The sequence below is a fragment of the Perissodus microlepis genome, chromosome 11 (assembly GCF_051167445.1).
Source record: "Perissodus microlepis isolate ML-2025 ecotype Zambia chromosome 11, ASM5116744v1, whole genome shotgun sequence".
NCBI classification, from domain to species: domain Eukaryota; kingdom Metazoa; phylum Chordata; class Actinopteri; order Cichliformes; family Cichlidae; genus Perissodus; species Perissodus microlepis.
This window is the reverse complement of record NC_140471.1, coordinates 4,866,551-4,891,280: the sequence shown is the minus strand read 5'-3', so window position 1 is coordinate 4,891,280 and position 24,730 is coordinate 4,866,551. Positions and strand designations below refer to the sequence as shown.

The 24,730-nt window shown below is 43.1% G+C and overlaps 1 protein-coding gene across 1 annotated transcript; it reads right to left on the bottom strand.

Annotated features, from left to right (window-relative positions):
- Nucleotides 1-18,294: 18,294 nt before the first annotated feature.
- Nucleotides 18,295-20,241, bottom strand: LOC146377102 (uncharacterized). Its single transcript, XM_084945118.1, has 2 exons — nucleotides 19,757-20,241; nucleotides 18,295-18,862 (listed from the first exon to the last, which is right to left on the bottom strand). Exons 1-2 carry the CDS (start codon nucleotides 20,011-20,013, stop codon nucleotides 18,796-18,798), a joined length of 324 nt encoding a protein of 107 aa, XP_084801244.1. The 5' UTR covers nucleotides 20,014-20,241; the 3' UTR covers nucleotides 18,295-18,795.
- Nucleotides 20,242-24,730: the final 4,489 nt, after the last annotated feature.

Here is a 24,730-nt window from a genome sequence, read left to right as displayed (position 1 = left end):
AGCAGAGGGTATTTTGGCAAGACCCATGGGCAAAAAGCTGAACGAATCAATCCACCGCTGGTCATAGTCCCTGTCATGCATCAGAATCACACGGCTCCCTCTCATTGTGACGGTAGGTGTTATACATTGCTTGACAAAGTACTCCAAAAGTATGTAGTTATCAAAGCCAGATGCATTATGTGCTATGAATGTGTACCCACGAAACCTTGGGCATCTGTAATGCCGCACAAACGCCTCCACACATTTTAATGTATTAAATGTGAACTTGTTGCCCTTCAGATCAGACGCACACACAAAGTTGGCCTCATGTTTGCCGTTGTGATACCGTGTCTCAAAATCATATAAAATATATTTATCACAAGGTTTCTGTTGTTCAACAGGCTGTATGAAACACTGATGCTCAGAGTCCCCGACTAATTTAGGCTCGCGGCAGTGCTCGCATTTAGGCTGGACACATCTGTGTGGTGATTTTTTTGATTCTTTATATGTGACACCACAACGCATGCAATGCTTCATATTGTCACATGGGACCATGTTGTGTTTTATTTCTGGTAATTTGTGTTGTTGTTAACAGTGTTGTGATTTGCAGACGCGGTTACAGTCACTGCATTTCACTGTGGGTCCGCTGTGGTGGTGACAGAGTGTGAAACATACGTTGCATCTGTGTTTACAGCTGTGATAGAGCGGTGATTCATATGTATTGTAACAGAAATTACACACATAGGATGCCCCGAGAAAAGCTGATGGCTTTTCAATCAGGTGATAGTGTTCATTGTGTAGGTACAGCATTACAGTGTTTGGATTTGGCTCCTCGTGTGTGAAGAAACTAAGCAGACGTTTACGTCCTGCTGCGTTATAATAGATTACTATCTTAATGTTTAGGTGCTTCTCAAATTTGCAGACATCAGAGAATGATACTGTCTGTGTGTCGCATAGACCTACTTGAGCATGTAACTGTTTAGCGGTAGCATGTTTTTCATGCTCGGGGGCTGTTGGGTTTAATGAATGTGCTATGCACAGGGAAAAGCACAAACTGTTGTGCGTGTTGTTTGGTGTGTACAAATGTTTACCCTTCTTTGAGAGAATCTCATCATAAGGAATGTTTGCCAGTTTTAAGCGAGCCCCGCTGCTACTGTTTTGTGCAACCGTGACAATAAACTCTAATTCATCATCACCGATAGATTCATCGTTACTTTGCATAACTTGTGCTATTTGTTCGAGAAACAGGTCAGGATCATACTGATTATCAGGATTTAAAACAGCTTGAACATCAGAAGCCAGTAAGGGCCCACGTAGGACCACATTTAGAACACAACCCTGCTGAGATCCAGTCACTGCTCTATCTATCGCATTAGCTAAGCAACTTCTAACTCTTTCTGGCACTTGTTCTGGATCATCGAGACTTATGTCCCTAAAATCAAGGCGCTCGCGCAATTCTCGCGCATTGAAATTAGGTATCTCTCTGATGCTAAGCTGACTGTGACTGCCAGACCCAGACTGAACAATGGGTCCGACTGCTGCAGCACCTGTTTGTGAATGGTTAACGCTTAAGGAATTTCCATTGTTTAAGGGGCTGTGTGGTGATGTGTCAACAACAGCAGCAGCCTCAGCAGCAGCAACAGATGCAGTAGCATCTGCAGTAGGGTCAGCAGCCAGATAGGCATGTGCGCTAGGTGCACAGACCCTTTCAGGCGTGACAGAAGCCCCAGTAATAAGGCAATCGGCGGCAGCTTGAGTAACAACAGTCCCTGCAACAGTAACACCCGTGGCTACAGGCAAATCCGAATGTGTTTCAGCTGGTTGATCAATAGCATCATCAGCAACGGGTTCAGAATGAGTTGGACAAGCGGGCTCATTAGACACACCACTGCGTGCTGCAGCGAGACTACTAAGTGTTGCATGCAAAACTTGACAATTGCTTACTAATTGTGCAGCCGCCTGGTTAAAAGCGTCAAAGTCAAACCATTTAGCTCGATTGGAGGTACCATCATTGTGTTTGAATAATTTACGGGGTGGATCCATGGTGTGGATTTTAAAAGTCACCTATTTAGAATGGTGGTATTTATGAGATGTAATAAACCCGAGGTATTGTTTATTGTCTGCTGGATACTAGTTCAAACCCCTGCTATTTCTTGCAAGTTCCTCGGTACTGCTTCTTGATGTTGGTTGACTTTAGCCGCTATTTCTTGCAAGTTCACTTGTACTGCTTGTTTATGTTGGTTGAGTTTAGCTGCTATTTCTTGCATGAGTTTAGCTGCTATTTCTTGAACATCCCTCTGTACTGTTTGTTGATGTTGACTGAGTTTAGCATCTATCAAAGATAATATATCATTTTTTGAAGCATAATGGCTCTGTTCAAAAGTAGAGGTGTTTGCTGCTGCATTTAAGTATGCGTCATATGCCTGTGATATTTGTGAGTCTGTTATGCAACCTTCTTCTTCAAAACCAATGTCTGAATCACTGTTGTTGTTTCTGAGACATTCTGGCGTGGTGGGTATGTCATTTATATTGAAATCTGATAGACTGTACTCAAAAACATCGCTGAAATCACTAGGCAGACACTCACTCGCTGGTATGTGTGGTCCTGTGATGAAGAATGCTTCCGAGTCTCCGTTGTTGCACAAAGGTTGTGGGTTTTCTGGTTGTTGTTGTTCTGGGAGTTCGATATCGCGTAAATATTCCAAAAACATCAAGGGGTCTTCATGGGGTCCATAGTGGTAAAGGGTTGTGCGATCACTGTGGAGATAGACGGGTGTTAGAAACAATATATATATATATATATATATATATATATACACATGGTGTATCATTTCAAAAACAGGATGTGTTTGGCTCTTTTGATTTATTTATGCCTATACTCACACTTTGTTCTGCGTTATTCCGGATGACCCAGTTCTTGACACGCTGCGTACTCCGTCTCAGGCCTGGTGTATTAGAACATTTGTAAATATTTAAAACCTTTTTTCCTTTAAATTGAGTGTCATGTATAGAGACTTGTATACATACCTAGCGTATGGCTTGGTCTTATTTCACCCGCTTCTGTAGGTTTTTCTGGACAACTTATTGACCCTGTGCCCAGGGGATAAGCCCAGTTAATACAAGGTTTAAACAAACACGCATATATTTAAAACATGTGTAACACTGTATTTACCTTGTGTTTTTTAGAGGTGTAGTTTGCCCAATATAGCTTTGTGATCCTGTAGAAACAAAGAGAAATATACATTTTAAATGTTACTATGTGAGAAACAGGTAGGATTGCTTCTAAAACAATGAGGCACAGACTGTTTTGTGTGAACTGATGACTGTTTTTAAAAAAGAAGAAGAAACACAGACCTTGTGTAAGTGAAACGTATGGTGCCCCGTTGTACCAATCTCCTAAAAGTCAGGCTTTTGTTTAGAAAAAGAAAACAGTTTGAATATTTTATGATATACTGGGGTATACATTTAAGAATCCATTAATAGTCTTGTTTTACTTACCATATATGTTGTCCATGTTAAAAAAGAACGCTGTTAGGTTTGCTGACCATGCTGATGAACGAATTGTTATGCTCTCAAGGGCCATTGTGAAGTAGTGAGGAAGAATACAGGGTGTCTGATTAGGGTATTTTTATATAGGTGGGGCTAGTTTCAGTTGACCTCTGAGATGTAGAGATAAAAGAGTAGGATGTAAAGAAGAAAGGTGGAAAGCCTTTGGAGACTCTGTTGGACATGGTTTCTGTTGACCTCTGACATGATAAGATAAGATAATGGAACTAACTGTTTGTAAAGAAACATGGTGAAAAACCTTTGGCGGATCAGCTGGACATGGTTTCAGTTGACCTCTGACACGATAAGATAATGGAACTGTTTGTAATTAAAAAATGTGGAAACTATGGAACTACAGTTGGGATGTGTGCTGGGATGCTCTTGATAAGGGAGCCTCTTTTATTGTTTCATGACTTCTTTTGCTGACTGTTGGGGGCCTAACTGTAACCCCCTCTGTCTAACTGTTACAGAGTGTGGCTAGGTGTGAATATGTGTTTTTTAGAAGTATCACAGTTTATTTCTAAAAGAATACATGTTGTTTGTGGTGCTCTATTTAAAACTATTAGCCTCTGTGTCTTTTCGGAGCGCTAAAGAAAAAGTAAAATGCCCCTAAAGTAGTTAAATCATCTATGTGTAATCATCGAGTCTAACTGTTGCAGAGTGTTTGTGACTAGTAGATAATTATAGGACTAGTTGCATTAAAGGCACATTGGGGTTGATACAGTGCTAGTGTGGCTAGGTGTGAATATGTGCTTTTCGAAGTATCACAGTTTATTTCTAAAGGGATACATGTTGTTTGTGGTATTCTGTTTAAAAACTATTAGCCTGTGAAACTATTAGAAAAGTGAAATCTTCCTAAACTAGCTAAATTAAATGCTGTGTGGGAATACACGGTTTTTAGAAGTATCACTGTTTATTTCTAAAGGGATACCTGTTATTTGCGGCACTCTGTTTGAAAACTATTTGCTCCTAAATAGCACTAAAGGAAAAGCAAAATGCTCCTAACTAGTTAAAATACCCCTAAACTAGTTAAATTAAATCATCTATGTCTAAATAACAGAGCTCTGAGACCTATACAATCCTTTAAAAAGAGTTTAATTAAAACACATAATGGTTTCATTAAATAAAACGCTATTAAACACATGTAAACTCATATGACCCCTGAACCCACATGCACGTGCAAAAAGTCCGTTCTCGCGCACGTGCACACGCACATGAACGCGGAGGGGGATAGGGGAGGGGGGAAAGAGGAAATGGGGGTATGGGGGTAAAAGGGGAAGTGGGGGTGTGGGGGGAGAGGGGTTGGGGGTGGGGGCAAAAAAAAGTACAGATATATTACTACTATTTACCATGTGTGTGTTATTCACTACCTTGTGTTGCTCACAGAGATCACTGTGAGAAAGAGTGTATACACCTGCGCAGCGCTAACATTTACATTTCTTTTTACAGCAGATGGTTAATCATGTGATTTGATCATGTGATTTACAGCAGGACACAACTTAATGATGTTTTTCTACCACAGGATTACTGAGATTTTGTGTGAAGAAAACTGTAGTTACAGGCTATATGTTGATGATGAAGGTACACTGTGTTGTTGAGAAAATGTGAAAATTACAGGGGAGAAATTAATACAGTTTGAGACATATTGTGATGAGACCATTGTTACTTTTTCCACAGCGAGTGTTAACTTTACGACTTTTCACAGCTCCTCTGGAATCTGGATGGCCGACACCTGACAACCAGGATGAACCATGTGTTTGGCTAATGTTTGTTTTTCTTTAAGAGTGCTTGTAGAGGATTCAGTACAGACAGACAAGTGACAATTGGACAGATGTGCAGTGGTTACAAAATAGTTACATGGGGCTCATTATCTGACCACTATTGGGCTCATGGTGAGTGACAAACTTAAGGAAAGTCACTGATTAGAATGTGGAATGACGTTGAGATGTTAAATGATTTGGAACAAATTATGGGGAAAAGTAGGAGTTTAATGAGTTTAGAATAAACCTGCAATGATACTTGTCTCTGTGATGCTGAATACTTTATTACTCTTATGATCTATAGTTGGTTGCAAATGTGAAGTTGTTTTAACTTTAAGACTTTGTCTTCTAGGATACAGGAGCTGGGAGTTAAACAAGCAAAACATTTAATTGCTGACTAACGTTTTTACACAGGGTTACAACTTGGAGTGAAGCTGCTCCAAGGGACACACCCTGGAGATTGTTTTAGGGAGACTGTGCAACATTCTTGTACATGTCTCATTGGGGAGTTGACACATGGCAAAAAGCCATGTGGCGAGAGGAGTGTAATTTTTTTAATTTGTAGATGTCGTGAGGTGCCATGACGAGAAGGAGTGACTGAGAGGATCGTCCACAAGATGGAAGCTGAGGCCTGGAGAGAGTCTTCAGGAGGATCGGAGATCACTTTCAGCACAGAGAGCTGTGCTACTGGGCTTCCAAAGGATTGTCACGAGATCGTCACCAGGAGACTTTGCACAGCAAAATCTTAAATACAATGAAAGAGTTTCCACGTTGACGTTAAGGATGACAACTAAGGTGTACGACGTGCTCTGCCTTAAATCTTCAGCAGCGTTGGAAAATGGAACCTGAGGGAGCGTGCCAAGCTCCAAAAAGTGACAGCGCAGAGGAGGTCCAGCGATGGACTTGTGGTTCTGTGAACAGCACAAATGCCAGGTGACTGTAAAATAACTAACAGCATTTTTTCCACAAGTGAAGCCAGTAACTTACTATCCTAAAAGATTAGCTCTAGTTGCTCGTGCTTTACCTCCATGCGTGAGATCAGTATGTGCAGCAGCTTAAGCTGTACAATGTTTCAGGAAATAGTTTACTTCACCTTTTGACATTGTTAGTTCCACACGAGGTAGATGTCTACTACTGCAGACTAAACTTACATTTCTGTCACCTACAAGACACTTGCCTTTAATGTTACTGTTACTCTCACAATCATACATAACCATAAAGTGGTGCACAATTCCGAATTTGTCAACCCTTTTTGCCAACAAAAGAAGAGGGCACTTCTCATGAGTGTAGAGAACACGTGGAGAAGAAGTGTAAGCCAACTTAACAGATGTGCCACTCGTTGAGGGAAAGGTTTGGTTTGTTGATGATTTGAGTTTTACGACAGCAGAGGGACAGACTAAAATAGGTTTTACTGCTGTAGATAGTGAGAAAGTTATCTGTGCAGGACAACTAGCATGTTTCATATTTGCTTGAGCAGCAAAGATGCTAGCTTTAACGGAAATGTGTAAAGCTGCAGAGAGACAATATACCCTGATAGCCAGTGCGCATTTGCTACATTACATTTTTTTTGTAGTGCAGTGAGTGAGACGAGGCGTGACAACCTCTACAGGGAAACCTGTAGAACACACCAAACTCTTGCAAAATCTGCTGGAGGCAGTGTTATTGCCCAGTAGAATTGCCGTTTGTAAATGTGCAGCACACATGTGAGGGAAAGATCCAGTTGCATTAGGGAAAGTTTTTGCAGATAAGATCGCAAAAGAGGCAGCTTTAGTTGAACATGGTTTTTACATTTTAGCAGTACAACATCAGCAGACATGTAGGGCCACTCCCCTACTGCAGGAAAACAGTTGTGGCTCACCAAGGGAGCGAGCTTGCAGGTTGGTGTTTATTATCTGTCTGATAAACCAATACTGCCTAATGATTTGTATAAGACTGCTGCTATTTTGAGCCATGGGCTATGCCATGTTTCAACAGGAGGGAGAGTGATGATGGCAGCAGTAGTTTATACTCTAGGATTATTAAATACTTTAAAAAAAATTTTTGCATTTGCAGGCAGAGAGAACTAATATAACAGTAAAGTTAAGACTTAGGAAGACAGGCAGGACATGGTTAGACTGTATAGAATTAGTTAAGATGTACATGAGGATTACTCCAACAGAGAATGGTCTGACTCTTTGAGATTACATATGTTAGAGCATTTAGCGTTCTAGTCTTCTGTAGTGATGATAGAAAAGCAGAAGAGAGAGCATATTAGCAGATTAGATGCTTTAAAATGTTTAAAAGTAAAGAAGTCATGAGAACAAATGATCTGCCAGATGATTCTGTTTCTCCGCAGGAGCAGAATCTGAAGTCTGGAGATTGGGTGCTGATAAAGGCCATAAAGAGGAAGTGCTGGTCTAGTCCACGGTGGAATGGTCCTTATCAGGTGCTGCTGACGACGCCTACAGCAGTGAAGATTGCTGAAAGAAACACTTGGATACATCAAGCGCACTGCAAGAAGGTAACACACTTCCTGGCCGACACTGGGTGATGGTGAAAAGGCCAGGGTACAAAGGGGGGAGGATATCTCTAGGACCTCTCGTCTCAATCCTGGTGAAGAAACCAACGGATCCTGAACCCAACTTAGGATGGCTGGGACTGTGCTGTTCGCCTTCTTGAGCCTGTGGACCCTGAGTGGGATGACAGCAGCGCATTGGGACAGAGCAAATCACACCCAGTACCCGCATGGGTTTTCAACCAACTACTGGTGGCAGTTTAAGAACACAACCGCTCACATAAACAACGAGACCAATGGTTATGCTTGTGATGCCACTGGCTACACATTCTTCTGGACTGTGGCCATATAGCATCACTGAGAGCGAGACAGTTTGTTTAGTTGCCTTAGCAACACATCCAGGAGTAAACGTACTTGGAACACTGCCAACTTTTCAACTCCTCTGAACCTGAATGGAAGGTTGATTCACCAGTAGCTGGGAAGGTGAACTGCTCTGGTATGACAGACCTGCTAGTCTGACTCAAAGGATCTGACTTGCTGCAGGACATTGTACAGCTAAACGAACTGGAAACAGGCCAATTGACTATGTGTATGAAGGACAATGGATTAGTCCAAGTTGGAGATTAACCATGGAATTTGTGCAACATCACCTATTCTTTTGTCTTCTGCAAGAAGGATGCGAACAGAGAAGCCTTTTGTCTACATTTACATCATGAACACTTGAGGTTTTGAGCCAAGAAGATCAAAACACCTTGATCCAATTTCCTTTACAAAGCTTTTTCTGTGGTGACAACAGGACAGGAGAAGAGTTGTAAATGCAGATAATTCACCAGTTGACTCTAACCCCCATAGGATGCCTACAGTGAGATTTGGGGGGTTGATAGGAGTCATAAAGAAGGGTGTTGACCAGGCTACAGCTTTGAAGTTAGCTGAGAGCCACATGGACACACAATAAAGTCAACTGATGTGTTTGAATGCCTATGTCTGTATACAGTTGGATTGTAGTGACATATGATTTTTGAGAATGATGATTCTTCTTGTTTGACTTTTGACATTCAGTTGTTTACTTGCAGAAATACATAATGAATCGCACGACAGGAGTAGATGTACCATAAGGCTGGACAGCTTGGTTAATGTCTGGTCCTTGGTGGCATCTTCTTTTGAAAATATTAATTCCTGTTTTTGTATTGTTGATACTGATTTGCTTATGTATAGGATGCATTTTACCTTGTATAAGATCAATGCTGACTAAGATGATTTCCAATACATTTGTTAATTATGTACTTTTACAACAATATGAAATGACTGAAATGACTGACATGACAGAAGCCTGTGTATAAATGACGCCTGCGCTGAAAATGTCAAGCATGAGGTGCATTGCTTAGAATATACTACATAGGAATAATTTGGAGCATAAAAATCACAACACAGGAGGGAATGTTAGAGTGAATTGTTAAATGTTGTCATTTCTATGCTTGCCAACTCTGATGAAAGAAATTCCACTGTCCTTCCCCCCAGATTCTCGAGGTTCTGGATGGGGGGGCTGTAATGTTTTATTGCAGATACATCCTATCTGGAAGATCTGCTTCTTTTGATGTAAGCTTCCTGCGTTTACGACCCTTTGGTCAGCAGGAGGTCTGACACACACACACACACACACACGCTCTCTCACATGACACACACACACACACACATTCTTACTTAGATACAGAAGTTCACACATATACATACAATGCCTTGTCTTAGAACCATGTGGGCGTGGCTTTGTTCTGACGTGTTTTGTGTGAACTGTGTCTCAATAAAAAGGGCAGCAAGGGAGGTCGTCGTCGAGGTCATTTTCATGATGGACACAGGCCTCCCTTGCGCAAGTGATTGATCGATCGACTGTCTTGTTTTCTTCATGATGAATAAGTCTCTAGAATTAGCGGGGCTTGTGGAAACACAGACCCAACACCATTTTATGAGAAACACCTAAGGTTGGCATGAAACTTTCTCCCTGCATAGAAATAATGAGTGGCTGAGTGGTATGACATAACTGAAGACAGAGCTACAGGTAGCGGGGACACTGGAGACAGAGCTAGTGGCTGCTGAGCAGGTGACACTGGGAATTGAGCTAGTGACAGCTGAGCAGGTGACACTGGGAACTGAGCTAGTGAGAGCTGAGTAGGTGACACTGGGAACTGAGCTAGTGAGAGCTGAGTAGGTGACACTGGGAACTGAGCTAGTGGCTGCTGTGCAGGTGACACTTGGAACTGAGCTAGTGGCAGCTGAGCAGATGACAGTGGAGACTGAGCTAAAGGTTGCTGGGCAGCTAACTGAGCTGAATGCTGCTGGGCAGCTAACTGAACTAGAGATGGAGCAGATAGGGGTAACTGAACTGGAGGCTGAACAGGCGATAAGCAGTTCTTATCTCTTCTTGCCGCAGAAAACATAGCCCCTGAATAAACAGTCCCATAGTCTGGAGAAACAGAAAAAGAGTCCTTTTCACTCACCACAGCTGGAGGTGAGCGGGAGGCGCGATCGTCGCTTCCTCCCCGCAGATGGCTCTGACGGGCCGGGCAAAACCACATCCGGCGGGTGAAGCTGACGCGGCTTCTCCGGGGCAGCCGTTGTCCGCTGCTGCTGGACAAAATCCGTTAATTCCCGAGCCTTCACCGCCTCCCGGGCTTTATGCAAATTGGCTATTAAATCCAAAAATCCTCTGACCTGGCGGAGATAGGGATTTCCTTCGAGGATCGCCTCTATAGCATTTATCCCCACAATCTTTGCTCTAGTATTTGAAGTGTGGGTTATACACTCGACCAGGCATTGGACTCGTGTCAGATCGCTCTCACCGGGTAAGTCTGCTGGATCCATGTTGTGGCTGGTTCGTGCTGTCACGGTTAGCGGGGCAAAGCGTGTGGAATTATTAAAGGACCCAAGATGCAGGCATTACTGAAATGAGGGAGCTTTATTAATGGAGAGTGAGCATACAAAAAGGCGAGAGTGGTGAAAACAGAACTGAGAAAACCTAAACTTAGAAAACTAAGCAAAAACAAACCCTGAAACGGCGATGCAGGGAGACACAGAAAATGATGCAGGATGACGCAGGGAAAGAACACACAATGATGGATTGAGATTATGCAGACTAGCCAGCAACACACACGAGAAAACACAGGGCTTAAATACACACAGGGCAATCAGGGAACAGGAAACAGGAGGGAGACACGGCTGGGAGTAATTGGACATAATGATACAAGGGGAAGCGAAACTACAGGGAGTGCAGAATTATTAGGCAAGTTGTATTTTTGAGGAATAATTTTATTATTGAACAACAACCATGTTCTCAATGAACCCAAAAAACTCATTAATATCAAAGCTGAATGTTTTTGGAAGTAGTTTTTAGTTAGTTTTTAGTTTTAGCTATTTTAGGGGGATATCTGTGTGTGCAGGTGACTATTACTGTGCATAATTATTAGGCAACTTAACAAAAAACAAATATATACCCATTTCAATTATTTATTTTTACCAGTGAAACCAATATAACATCTCCACATTCACAAATATACATTTCTGGCATTCAAAAACAAAACAAAAACAAATCAGCGACCAATATAGCCACCTTTCTTTGCAAGGACACTCAAAAGCCTGCCATCCATGGATTCTGTCGGTGTTTTGATCTGTTCACCATCAACATTGCGTGCAGCAGCAACCACAGCCTCCCAGACACTGTTCAGAGAGGTGTACTGTTTTCCCTCCTTGTAAATCTCACATTTGATGATGGACCACAGGTTCTCAATGGGGTTCAGATCAGGTGAACAAGGAGGCCATGTCATTAGTTTTTCTTCTTTTATACCCTTTCTTGCCAGCCACGCTGTGGAGTACTTGGACGCGTGTGATGGAGCATTGTCCTGCATGAAAATCATGTTTTTCTTGAAGGATGCAGACTTCTTCCTGTACCACTGCTTGAAGAAGGTGTCTTCCAGAAACTGGCAGTAGGACTGGGAGTTGAGCTTGACTCCATCCTCAACCCGAAAAGGCCCCACAAGCTCATCTTTGATGATACCAGCCCAAACCAGTACTCCACCTCCACCTTGCTGGCGTCTGAGTCGGACTGGAGCTCTCTGCCCTTTACCAATCCAGCCACGGGCCCATCCATCTGGCCCATCAAGACTCACTCTCATTTCATCAGTCCATAAAACCTTAGAAAAACCAGTCTTGAGATATTTCTTGGCCCAGTCTTGACGTTTCAGCTTGTGTGTCTTGTTCAGTGGTGGTCGTCTTTCAGCCTTTCTTACCTTGGCCATGTCTCTGAGTATTGCACACCTTGTGCTTTTGGGCACTCCAGTGATGTTGCAGCTCTGAAATATGGCCAAACTGGTGGCAAGTGGCATCTTGGCAGCTGCACGCTTGACTTTTCTCAGTTCATGGGCAGTTATTTTGCGCCTTGGTTTTTCCACACGCTTCTTGCGACCCTGTTGACTATTTTGAATGAAACGCTTGATTGTTCGATGATCACGCTTCAGAAGCTTTGCAATTTTGAGACTGCTGCATCCCTCTGCAAGATATCTCACTATTTTTGACTTTTCTGTGCCTGTCAAGTCCTTCTTTTGACCTATTTTGCCAAAGGGAAGGACGTTGCCTAATAATTATGCACACCTGATATAGGGTGTTGATGTCATTAGACCACACCCCTTCTCATTACAGAGTTGCACATCACCTAATATGCTTAATTGGTAGTAGGCTTTCGAGCCTATACAGCTTGGAGTAAGACAACATGCATGAAGAGGATGATGTGGACAAAATACTCATTTGCCTAATAATTCTGCACTCCCTGTAGAAACACTGACGAGAGACACAGACCTACAAAATAAAACAGGAACTCACACATGCAAAGACAGACTAAGAAACACGGACTTTACACAGAGGAATACACAAGCAGAAATGACTAAACACTAAACTGAGGAAGAACAGAACCAAAAACCAAAGAGCTAGAAAACCAGAACCAAAATACATCACAACAATAGAAAACACAAAACTCTGGGTCAAAGACCCAGGATCATGACACAGATGGTGTTTAAATGAGTATATACTATCCAGTCTTACCAAAGATAAACAATTGTCCTTGGAATGACTCCATGTGTAAAGTCTCTGATGTCCATTGACAACCCTCCACACATCTGACAGGTCCACAACTGCAACCAGCTGCCTGAGCCTGCGAGAGGACGCAGAATGAGGTTCTGTGTGGTTCCTATCCAAAAGTGGGTTTTCAGTACAATTGGAATCCCACATAAAAACAAATACTCATCATCACTAGAATCCTGAACAGTATCACACAGGGCATTTAAAAAACCCATTCTGTCGACTCCTTTAGTTGGAGCATAAACATTAAGAAAAACAAAATTCACATTTTCATATTTGACTGTAACTTTCAGTAAAATCCCCTTGACACCCCTTGACACCCATTTCCTCTGCTTTGCAAGAAACAGGCAAAAAAATTCTTAGAGAACACAATCCCCACACCTCCACTACAGCTAGTCTTATGACAACCCCCCCCCCCCCCCCCCCCCCACTGCCCTTCTTCCAGCAACTCTCATTGTCAACAGTACTGTGAGTTTCTTGATCCAACATAATACCTAACTTCTTTAAATCCATAAGTTTGAAAAAAAGCTGCTCTTTTCACCTCATCACTGCCACCATTGTAATTGAATGGGCTTATTTTTAATTTGCACTTGACATAGGTGAGACAGAAAAAAAGACAGGGACATATAGAGTATTTTCCTAAACATCATCATCGTCATCGACAGTAAGTGCTTAAGCTCGCACTTTTAAAATCGGTTTCTTTAAACGATAAATCTTTTGGTCTGCCAACACATCATCCAGAAAATTTCCAGATTTTTTTGTCAAGACCCGAGACGACTAAAAAAAGGTTCAGGTCTGGAAAGTAGTCCTCCACTTTCACCATCCTGAGGCCTTTGGTCTTCTGTAAGAACCTCCTGATGTCAGAAGGAGAGTACAGATTCTGGTGTTCCTGGCTTAGGGACAAATCAATTTCAGACTCCATACTGCTCTCTCCTGTTTTGTTTCCTCTCTTAGCTTTTGATGTTTTTGTACTGCAGTGGGCAGGCTCAGAGCTCTTCCTCTTCTGAGACAAATTCAACAAATCCTCATCAAACATATTGTCATCCTCACAAAGATCCTTAGACACAGACACAAAAGTTGTTTCATTTTTCTGACTTATGTCAAAAACACCTGCAGGCTGGTAATTAGTCACATCAGTTTCTATGCTGTCAGTGCTTCTCACAATGTCATTTTCATCACACCTGTTACTGCTTGTAAACAGCCGTTTTTCTACCAGCGCCTTGGCAGCAGGGTCCCCCTCAGCAACGGCGAAGCTGCCCTCGGCTTCAGCGGGCTTTGCATGAGCGATCGCCGTTTCCCCACCAGGATAGTGATGCGCGAATCATGAACGAATCGTTCAATACTCGAGAATCACTTTACTGACTCATGAATCATGATTCACAAGCCCAACTGACTCACTGACTCATCCCTGTTGCTGTTAGCAGCAATGTATCTAGCTTATAATTAAAATTGTGGAGAAAAACACACACAATCCAGTATCGTAACAAAAAAATTTCTGCTCTGAACTGGAAGAAAAAACCCTGAGTAGAAGCTCACATCAAGAAAATAGCTCCTCGGTTCACAGTAGCATCGCTCTGCTAACATGCTAACAGCACATTTGAGCTACTCACCCCCTCCCTTCCTGTGCTGAATCGTAAGCGAATCACTCAGGACTCGCTCACCCCCTCCCTCCTGTGCTGAATCATAGAGCGAACGAATCACTCACTCACTCACTCACTCACTAGCCCCCTCCTTCCTGTGCTGAATCGTAAGCCTAAGCGAATCACTCAGGACTCACTAACCCCCTACCTCCTGTGCTGAATCATAGAGCGAACGAATCACTCAGGACTCACTAACCCCCTCCCTCCTGTGCTGAATCGTAAGCGTAAGCGAATCACTCAGGACTCGCTCACCCCCTCCCTCCTGTGCTGAATCATAGGGCGAACGAATCACTCACTCACTAACCCCCTCCCTCCTGGCTCACAGCTTCTTCTTCTTCTTGGTTGGCAACCAATGTTAAGGCGCATTACCGCCCCCTGGCTCACAGCTCAGTGGACATTTAGATGGGAAAATATATATTTAACACAGTTAAGGAAAATACTAATAAAATAAAAAATAAAAATATATTAAAATAAAATAAAATAAAAATAAATAAATATTTATTAAGCAATTTTGATAGGAAATTGCTTAATTTTAGAAACGTTTTTGCTCTTTTTTGCTCTATAAAATAGTTGTTTTCTTTTAGAATCATTCATCTTAGCAGTAGGATTTACATGAAAAGAGAAACAAATTAAGTTTGAGTGAAAATGTACATGTTTTGCACTCTCTGGTCGACTGACTCAGTGAATCAAATGACTCAAAAAACCCGATTCACTTTGGTGAGTGACTCATTAAAACTCGATTCAGTAAAAAGAATCAAATTTACCATCACTACACCAGGAGCCCTGACCGGCACCCGCTCTCCAACTGCATCATCCGCTGGCTGCGTGTTTCTTCTCTCTGGACAGCATCGAATTATGTTTTCTACGGACAGCGCTAGCAAGCACTCTCCGCTTGCGAGTGAAAAAAGAAAAAGAAAAAAACACCCCTTCCCTATTGGTGTTAAAGTTTACCATGTCAGCCAATCAAAAAAAATGATATGGCAACACGTGGCACTTGGTTGTTTAGGGAGAAGGGGAAGTTTTAGGAGGGACACCCGCAACGGAAAGCGGGCGAGCGAAAGAAAGAGAGAGAGCGAGTTTTCATATGTGGCTATAGTTAGTGTGTTGTGTAGTTATTGTTTTGTATTGTGCATCAGTTATACTGCTGAATGTCATATTTGCTCCAAAAAAAGCCACCAAAGGCAGATTCTAGTGTAAACGCTGTCTACACATGGAAAACAGGATTGATACACCTCCTGCTGTCAGACCTGCAGGGTTTAGGCCTGTGGTGTTCTCCTCTGTCTTATACTGAACATAAACTATCTTTTTTGGACTGGCACAAATAATTTGTGTGCCTTCTTATTTGATGCAGCACACCTGATTGTTCTGTAAATAGATTTAAATGGTTATATAAATGAGTCCTTGGCTGCATTTTTAGGTAAATGGTACCATATAACTTTGTTGTTTGCAAAACTTGTGCATAATTTTTAGAAATGTACAATTTCTATTTACATTTCAAGTTATGAAAATGATTCGTTAAACATGTTTGTGGGTTTTACAGTAAAAAATATAACATTTTTCTACTCGGATTTTGAATTTATTGTCTGAATTTAGATCAATTGTGGTAATATAGTATGCCAAAATGGAAAAATATCTCAAATTTCAGATATTCGAGGTTGTGTTGAAAATAATGATACCAAACAAGGCAAGATAAGCATATTTTAAAGTTGAAATATAGAGGTAAAATAAAAAATAGTCAAAAATGGCCAATTACACCCCAGAGGGTTAAAAATCATTGTTTAAAAATAGGAAACATTTTATTTGTGGCACCCGCTTCGGATGTTATCGGTCCATTAAATGGGTGTTATTAGCAGAAATCAGCCCCATACATTCAATTTTCGATTCAATTCTATTTATATAAAGCGCCAAATCACAACAACAGTCGCCTCAAGGTGCTTTATATTGTACAGTAGATCGTACAATAATAGATACATAGCCTTGTCACTTCCCGGATTGATTATTGTAATTCACTTCTTTTTGGTCTTACGGTGTGTTCACACCGAACGCGATAGAGGCGGCCAGAGCGTCAGGTTTACATGTAAAGTCAATGGAAAGGTGCGATGACCCGCGATTGTGGCTCCCGCGAAAATTCGGAAGCAGATTTGCGTCGCGAAAACGCCAAAACGCCTGAAACTCGCGTCAGTCTAGCGCGTTTGGAGCATTTGACTCGCGAAAAAAACCACGCGCGTGAGTTTTTGTGTTGCATTTTGTGCATACGCGCGTTACGCGTCTACCGCTCCAGTTGGAAAAATCTGAACTCCAGCGTCAAATCGCACCGCGACAACCAATCAGGAGCCTGGTGATGTGGCTCTGACCTAGGTCAAAGGGGCAGATCCAGCCAAAGCCCTTCATACTTCGATGGAAGGAAGGCTAATCAGCGCTGTAGCAAACAACCCGGAGCCGTACGACACCAGCTGCTTTCTGTACCGAGACAGGAATATAAAGGACCGAGCTTGGAGGAAGATATGTGAAGAGATCGGGCAACCTGGTAAGTTCATTCATTTCTCTTTTGAAAGTTTTCGCTGACCCGGGGAAGCCGCACAAAAGCTAGCAAGCCACCGCTATTTTCCCACTGACGTACAAATACCGTTCTGCTTTTATGCATGTTGTCATATAGGAATATATTTTGTTTATTAATAAACAGCACACAGTGGTCCCGCTCATCCGTCAGTGCTTTGCTTTTTCGCTGATTTTTTTTTTCTTTTCTTTTTTTTGCACAGCATTGCATTCTGCAGCCTGATTGACAAATCTCCTTCGTGTCGTGTCTCCTGCGCTTGCCAAATTTATCATGTTTGGTTTTGATAACCATCACGTCCAATAGAAAAAACAGTACAAAAATACCCATAACTATGACCCTCATTCGGAAATAGACACCTGCACCGCGAGGGAAAAAGGCGCACGAAAGTGGCAGGCAGATGAAGACAAACCGCGGCATAATAATACTTTTACGTTTTGCAATCTACAAAGGTTTGCACTTTGAGAATCAATTGTGAGAACTGTGACCAGTGTTCATGTGTGTGGGGAAAACAGTGTATAAAGTGTGTGGCGAGGGGCTAGTTATTCTGATAACCCCTGCTGCAATAAATGAGGGACCACTGTATATACTTTCTCTGATTATATTCAACATGTTAACATTTAATACTGTGTTGATAGAGCCAACTGATTCTGCAGCAGAGCAGTTGCTTCTCCTGGCTCCCCAATGCCTGAGCTCCTGCTGCTGCACCCACAGGTATGTACAGCAAGCACTGATACCTTTTTAGTCGGTGGGATTGCCTTGTGATCACCTTTACTAAATATCTACAACCAATCTGATTATATCCTGTTTTTGTTTTGTTTTTCTTTCAATGTTGAAATTAAAATCTAGTAGCAGCCTTCTCATTTCTTTGTGTTTTGTGCTGTTTTACAGGCCCACAGAGGAGGACAGCTCCCAGGCAGATGAGGGACAGGTCCCAGGACGGTCCATGGGCAGTGGAGCTGGCCATCCTGGAGTCCCTGAAGAGGCCACACCAGTCTCCAATGGAGCATTTCCTCCTCAGCCTTGTTCCTGCTCTGGAGAGCAGCTGGGCCCTTTTTATTCCTGTCTCTCTGTAAATACTTATATTTTATATATTTATGTTTAATGTTTTTCTGTTTGAGAATTTTAATATTATTTCAAATAAATTTTTATAATGACTAATGTCTCAGTTCTACTACACAGCAAATGTTGGCACACGACTTGACACATGTAGAATTTATTTCATATTATACTAATGACAAAATATACTAATACAGTGGGATGCAAAAGTTTGGGCAACCTTGTTAATAGACATTATTTTCCTGTATAAATCGTTGGTTGTTACAATAAAAAATGTCAGTTAAATATATCATACAGGAGACACACACAGTGATATTTGAGAAGTGAAAAGAAGTTCACTGGATTTACAGAAAGTGTGCAATAATGGTTTAAACAAAATCAAGCAGGTGCATAAATTTGGGCACCACAAAAAAAGAAATGAAATAAATATTTAGTGTATATCAATGTGTGTGTCTCCTATATGATATATGGGTGCCTTCGTCTGGACGTGCTTCCCATCCAGAGCTCCACAGCAGAGAGGAAAGTTCCAGCGCTCCTGGAATCCCTCTGTGATGGACCGCCAGTCTCCAGGTGAAGGCACAGCCATGAAGTCGTCCACTAGACAGTCCCAGATGGCCGTCGCTACCTGGGGGGTGATCTGGCTCACCGTTTGCACACCGACTCTGTAACTGAACGCTTGGTCGTGAAGGAGTCCCCGGTGACAAGGAACCTGGACAAAATTGTTCAAAATTAGTATTATGTGTACTGCAGTTACAAAATACATTATTCAAATTCCAAAATACTTTTGTGATGTCCGATTTAAATCACAAAACTTAAATCTTACATAAAACATTTTGTAATTATAAGGATAATTACAAAATGTATATTAGATAATATCTAAAAAATTTGTGTTTTGTTTTAACTTTAACATATCATAATTTGATTGGTAGCAACTTTTGCCACTACAGTGAGCCAATCACTCATAATTCCTAAACATGTCAATCAGGTAGGAATGAAGTAAGACATTAATAGAAATAAAGAGTTGTATGTTGACATGTAGCCCTTTCCTTGCTTAAATCATTAATATTTTTGAAAAATTAATCTGTGATAAGACATAGCTTATCAAGATAGAACCATGTAACTAAAGATGAACCAAACTGTTCACAGTTTTATCTAACTCTGTTTTAATAAAGGCTGGTGACCCCTGTTATAGAGTCTGACAGCTGCAGGGATTATATACAAATATTCAACTATCCCAGAATTAAACCAGGTCTAAATAAAAAGGAGTGAGTATCACTACAAAGGTTAACTCAGTGGTCCTAATGCTACAGTTTGATATCAGCAAACACCGAGCGCATACATTGATGTGACACCACAGCCATGCTATCATTGCAAACACTGATAACAGCATAAATCGAATTAAATCGGGACTTGATGAGACCTTCTGAGTATCACTAGAAATATTATAAACAGTCGTCTCTGTACCACAGTTTGCTATCAGTAAACACCGAGAGCATTCACTGTTAGCATAGCACATCCATGTTAGCAGTGTATAAATGGATGGTTTAGCATATATTAGCACAGGTATCAATAAAGGACTACCGTATTAAATACTTTTACTAACCTCAGGCAGATGGACAGGCGCTCTGCAGGTGGGATTGAGCGCCTGTAATTGGTGTCTAGGCGGGCGATTCTGGGACCGACGCGGGAAAGCAGGTCCTCAAACTGGCCGGTGATATCGCTGTAATCGGCCGTCATCCGGGCGCAGCTCCTGGAGCAAATGGTGAAACTCACCAAACTGCTCACGCCTCTGGAGGACCTGATGGACCCAGGTACGGCGAGGACGTCTTTTACGCCGCTGCTCTGCTCTCCACAGTACATAGAGAAGGGAGACTCTCTCTTCAAGCGCTAGCTCGACAGCTGCCATCTTGCAAAGATACCGGTCTGGCACAACTTCCTCCCACATTCCTCCCACATTTCCGGTTCACGCGTGTCAAAATTTTGACGCGCTATGGATTTTTCTTGGACACACGTTGAGAAGCGAATGTGCACGCGTCAAATTAGGGGCGTTTGGGGCGTTTTGTTCGCGTCCATCGCGTTCGGTGTGAACACACCATTACTCAAAAATTCATCCACAAGCTCCAACGCGTCCAGAACTCTGCTGCCCATATTATCACCAGGACCCCTTCTATCCACCACATCACTCCTGTCCTGCAGCAGCTTCACTGGCTCCCGGTCAAATATGGTATCAATTTCAAAATACTCTTGTACACATTTAAGGCTATTCATCATCTCTCTTCTCCATATTTCTCTGATCTGGTTCAGATCACCGCCCCATCTCGGTGTCTTAGATCTTCTTCTTCCCTTTCTCTCTCTGTCCCCTCCTCCTGTCTTCCCACCATGGGGAGCAGGGCTTTCAGCTGCTCTGCTCCTCGACTCTGGAATTCCCTAGCTCCTGATTTAAGAAATATCTCTTCCTTCTCTCTCTTTAAGTCCCAACTCAAAACTCACTTGTTCAAAATAGCTTATCCCCCATAACCTCTCCACTCTGCTATTTTAAATTTGTTTTGTTTTATGATTGTGTAAACTGCTTGCTTTTATGTTGCTTTTATTATTCTACTGTGTACAGTGTCCTTGAGTGTTCTGAAAGGCGCTTTCAAATAAAATGTATTATTATTATTATTATTATACAGAGAAAAACCCAACAATCATATGACCCCCTATGAGCAAGTGGGAAGGAAAAACTTTTAACAGGAAGAAACCTCCGGCAGAACCAGGCTCAGGGAGGGGCGGCCATCTGCTGCGACCGGTTGGGGTGAGAGAAGGGTAACAGAACAAAGAGATGCTGTGGAAGAGAGACAGAGATTAATAACAGGTATGATTCAATGCAGAGAGGTCTATTAACACATCATGAGTGAGAAAGGTGACTGGAAAGGAAAAACTCAATGCATCATGGGAATAATCCAAAAGCCTACGTCTATTGCAGCATAACTAAGGGAGGATTCAGGGTCACCTGGTCCAGCCCTAACTATATGCTTTACCAAAAAGGAAAGTGTTAAGCCTAATCTTAAAAGTAGAGATAGTGTCTGTCTCCCGAATCCAAACTGGAAGCTGGTTCCACAGAAGAGGGGCCTGAAAACTGAAGGCTCTCCTTCCCATTCTACTTTTAAATACTCTAGGAACAACAAGTAAGCCTGCAGTTGTCACGACCTGCGGGATCGGCAAGGCGCTGATCATAATCTCCCCACTCCTGGCTCTCCTTTTCTATCTCTCTCTCCCCCTCTCTCCCCCTCTCTCCCTCTCTCTCCTGTTTTGCCAGGGTGGAACTCATGGTGGGTTCATGCCCTCGGCCCACGCCTTCCTGGATTGGGAACACCTGGGCCTCATCAGACCAGCTGGTATTTTAGAGGGAGGAGGTCAGCTGTTCAACGCTGGATTGTTGTGAAGACTCTAGTCAGTACACGTCGAGCCCAAGTTTCCCGTGCCTCCGTCTCAGAAAGTTAACGTGTGTCTCTGTGTTCTAGATTCCCCGGACCTGTCCCCATGTTTCCCCGTGTGGAGTGTGGAAGGAGGGACTGGTCACTAGCGGAGAGAGAGAGGTTGGAGTGAGCGCGTGTGTGATTCCCCTGTTTTCCCTGGAGCCCTGGAACCCTGCCTCTCACATCTTGTATATAGCACTATCCTCGCACTGTCTGTAAATACACTTGGTGAAGATCTTGTAAATAAACCGTCTCTGTTAAAACACAACTCCGGAGTCCTGTGAGTGGATCCTCAGAGCAACCAGTGACAGCAGTGCGAGAGCGAAGTGCTCTAATAGAGTGATATGGTACTACAAGGTGAGGAGCAGGATTTTGAATTCAATTCTGGATTTAACAGAAAGCCAATGAAGGGAAGCCAATACAGGAGAAATATGCTCTCTCTTTCTAGTCCCTGTCAGTACTCTTGCTGCAGCATTTTAGATTAACTGAAGGCTTTTCAGGGAGTTTTTAGGACATCCTGATAATAATGAATTACAGTAGTCCAGCCTAGAAGCAATAACTGCATGAGTTTTTCAGCATCACTCTGAGACAGGATATTTCTAATTTTAGAGATGTTGCGCAAATGGAAGAAAGCAGTCTTGCATATTTGTTTAATATGTGCATTGAAGGACATATCTTGGTCAAAAATGACTCCAAGGTTCCTCACAGTGTTACTGGAGGCCAAGGTAATGCCATCCAGAGTAAGAATCTGGTTAGATACCATATTTCTAAGATTTTCAGGGCCGAGTACAATAACCTCAGTTTTTCTGAATTAAGAAGCAAAAAGTTAGCGGCCATCCAGGTCTTTATGTCTTTAAGACATTCCTGCAGTTTAACCAATTGGTGTGCGTTATCTTGCTTCATGGACAGATAGAATTGGGTGTCATCTGCATAGCAGTGGAAATGTATACTATATCTTCTAATGATACTGCCTAAGGAAGCATGTACAATGTAAACAGAATTCCTAGCACTAAACCCTGTGGAACGCTATAATTGACCTTACTGTGTGAAGAGGACTCTCCGTTTACATGCATAAATTGGAGTCTATTAGATAAATATGATACAAACCACTGCAGTGCAGTATCTGTAATACCTACAGCGTGCTCTAATCGCGCTAATAGAATATTATGGTCAACAGTATCGAACGCTACACTAAGGTCTAGCAGGACAAGTGGAGCAAATAAAACAAAGTGCACCTGATGACATGCATAATGCAGAGGTGTTGCTCCGAGACCAGTTTATGGAACATGTTGTTGAAAGTGCTCTCCGCAGAGAGCTCAAACAATATGTTCGCTGTGTGCCCACTGCCACCTTGTTAGAGGTGCACGGGGAAGCAATTAGGTGGGAAAGAGAAGGGTTTTCAGGTCGTGTTCATGACCGTGGCTATTCCCACCCATCAGCATATGGTTTCCAGTGTGGGGTGCACACTAGCTCTATGTCTGCTCCTGTTGGCATACCTGAGTCCGAGTGGCGTGAGCTAAAGGAACTCTTAAAGTGCGTGCAAGAGCAGTTAAATCAGCTCACTGAGATGGTGATTTCTTTGCAGAACCCCCAAACAGGTGTTCGGTCTTCATGGGGTTGCCTGGTGATCTGTCGCAGGTGCTGTCAGCCAGGATGCTTTGCTAGGGAGTGCACTGGGGAGCGGGCTTCACGCCGACCAGAGTAGGTTCTGACTCAGGCCCCCCTCGCACAGCAGTTGGCAATCACCTTCCTGCTACCCAGTCGGAAAACTAAAGCCCTCTGAGCTGCAGAGCCACAGCTCAGTTGGGGAGTTCACTGGCTCACCAGAGGATAGGCTTGGTCGGCTAATACCATCTTGTCCAAAGACTGATGTGTTGATTAGTGGGGTAACCGTCCCATGTTTGGCGGATACTGGGTCCATCACAGAGAGCTTCTTTTTGGCACATTTTGCAAGCCCCAAAGGACCGTGTCGGTAACGTCAAGGTACAGGACCCGCGGGCCGTGCGGATACCTGGTGGCGTCATGCAGCTGGTGGCCACCAACTGTTCTCAGCATCTGTCTAGTCAGGCTATGCTTTTTGAGCTTCCTGAGTCCGGGTTGCCGGTTGGGCTGTTGGCTTCTCCATGTTTGGTCCAGGTGGATAAGGGCATTGCCTACATCCCAGTCACCAACGTGGGGATGGCTGAAGCTGTTCTCCACCCACGGACCTGTTTGGGAATGATAAGCCAAGCCACTGTTTTTAGCCCCCCCACCGGTGTTAGCAAGGAACACTCCTTTCCTGTCACGGTTTCCTCACATACAACCAGCGGCTCTGCTCCAGACATGGTGGATGCAATCGAGCTGTCCGTGCTGGCTGAGTCAGGACAATATGAGGTGAGGTTACTTTTCCAGAAGTACCGCTCTGTTTTTCTGTACACGAGGGAGACTTGGGCTGCACCAACCTCATTTCACACGACATACCTCTGCTTGATGACATACCTGTCCGGCAGAGGTACAGGTGTATTCCTCCTTCCGATTATGAGGTCGTCAGGGCCCATATCAACCAGTTAGTGGACCCCCAGGTAATCAGGGAGAGTAGGTGCTGGTCCACAAGAAGGATGGAAGCCTGCGTCTGTGCGTTGACTACCGCTTGCTGAATAAGAAAACGAGGAAGGACGCCTTCCCCCTACCTCGCATCGAGGAAAGTCTGGATGCGCTTGCTGACGCACGCTGGTTTTCTGCCATCAATCTGGCCAGCAGGTACAATCAGGTACCAGTTTCTGAGCAGGATAAGCCTAAGATCACTTTTTGCACCCCATTTGGCTTGTTTCGAGTGGAATTGTATGCAACACTCCTGCTACCTTCCAGCGCCTGATGCAGAGGATGTTTGGGGATGAGCAGTGCCAGTCACTACTGCTGTATCTGGACGACATCATTGTGTTCTCCTCGTCAGTCTCTCAGCATCTGCAACGATTAGAGATGGAGCTTGCAAGGCTGAAGCAGGAGGGGCTCAAGGCTAAGCTGGAAATGTGTGCCTTCTTCCGGCAGAAGGTTAGCTACTTGGGCCATGTTATGTCCTGCGAGGGTGTTCCCACCAATCCAGCCAAGGTCGACGCAGTGGCCAAGTGGCTACGTCCTTG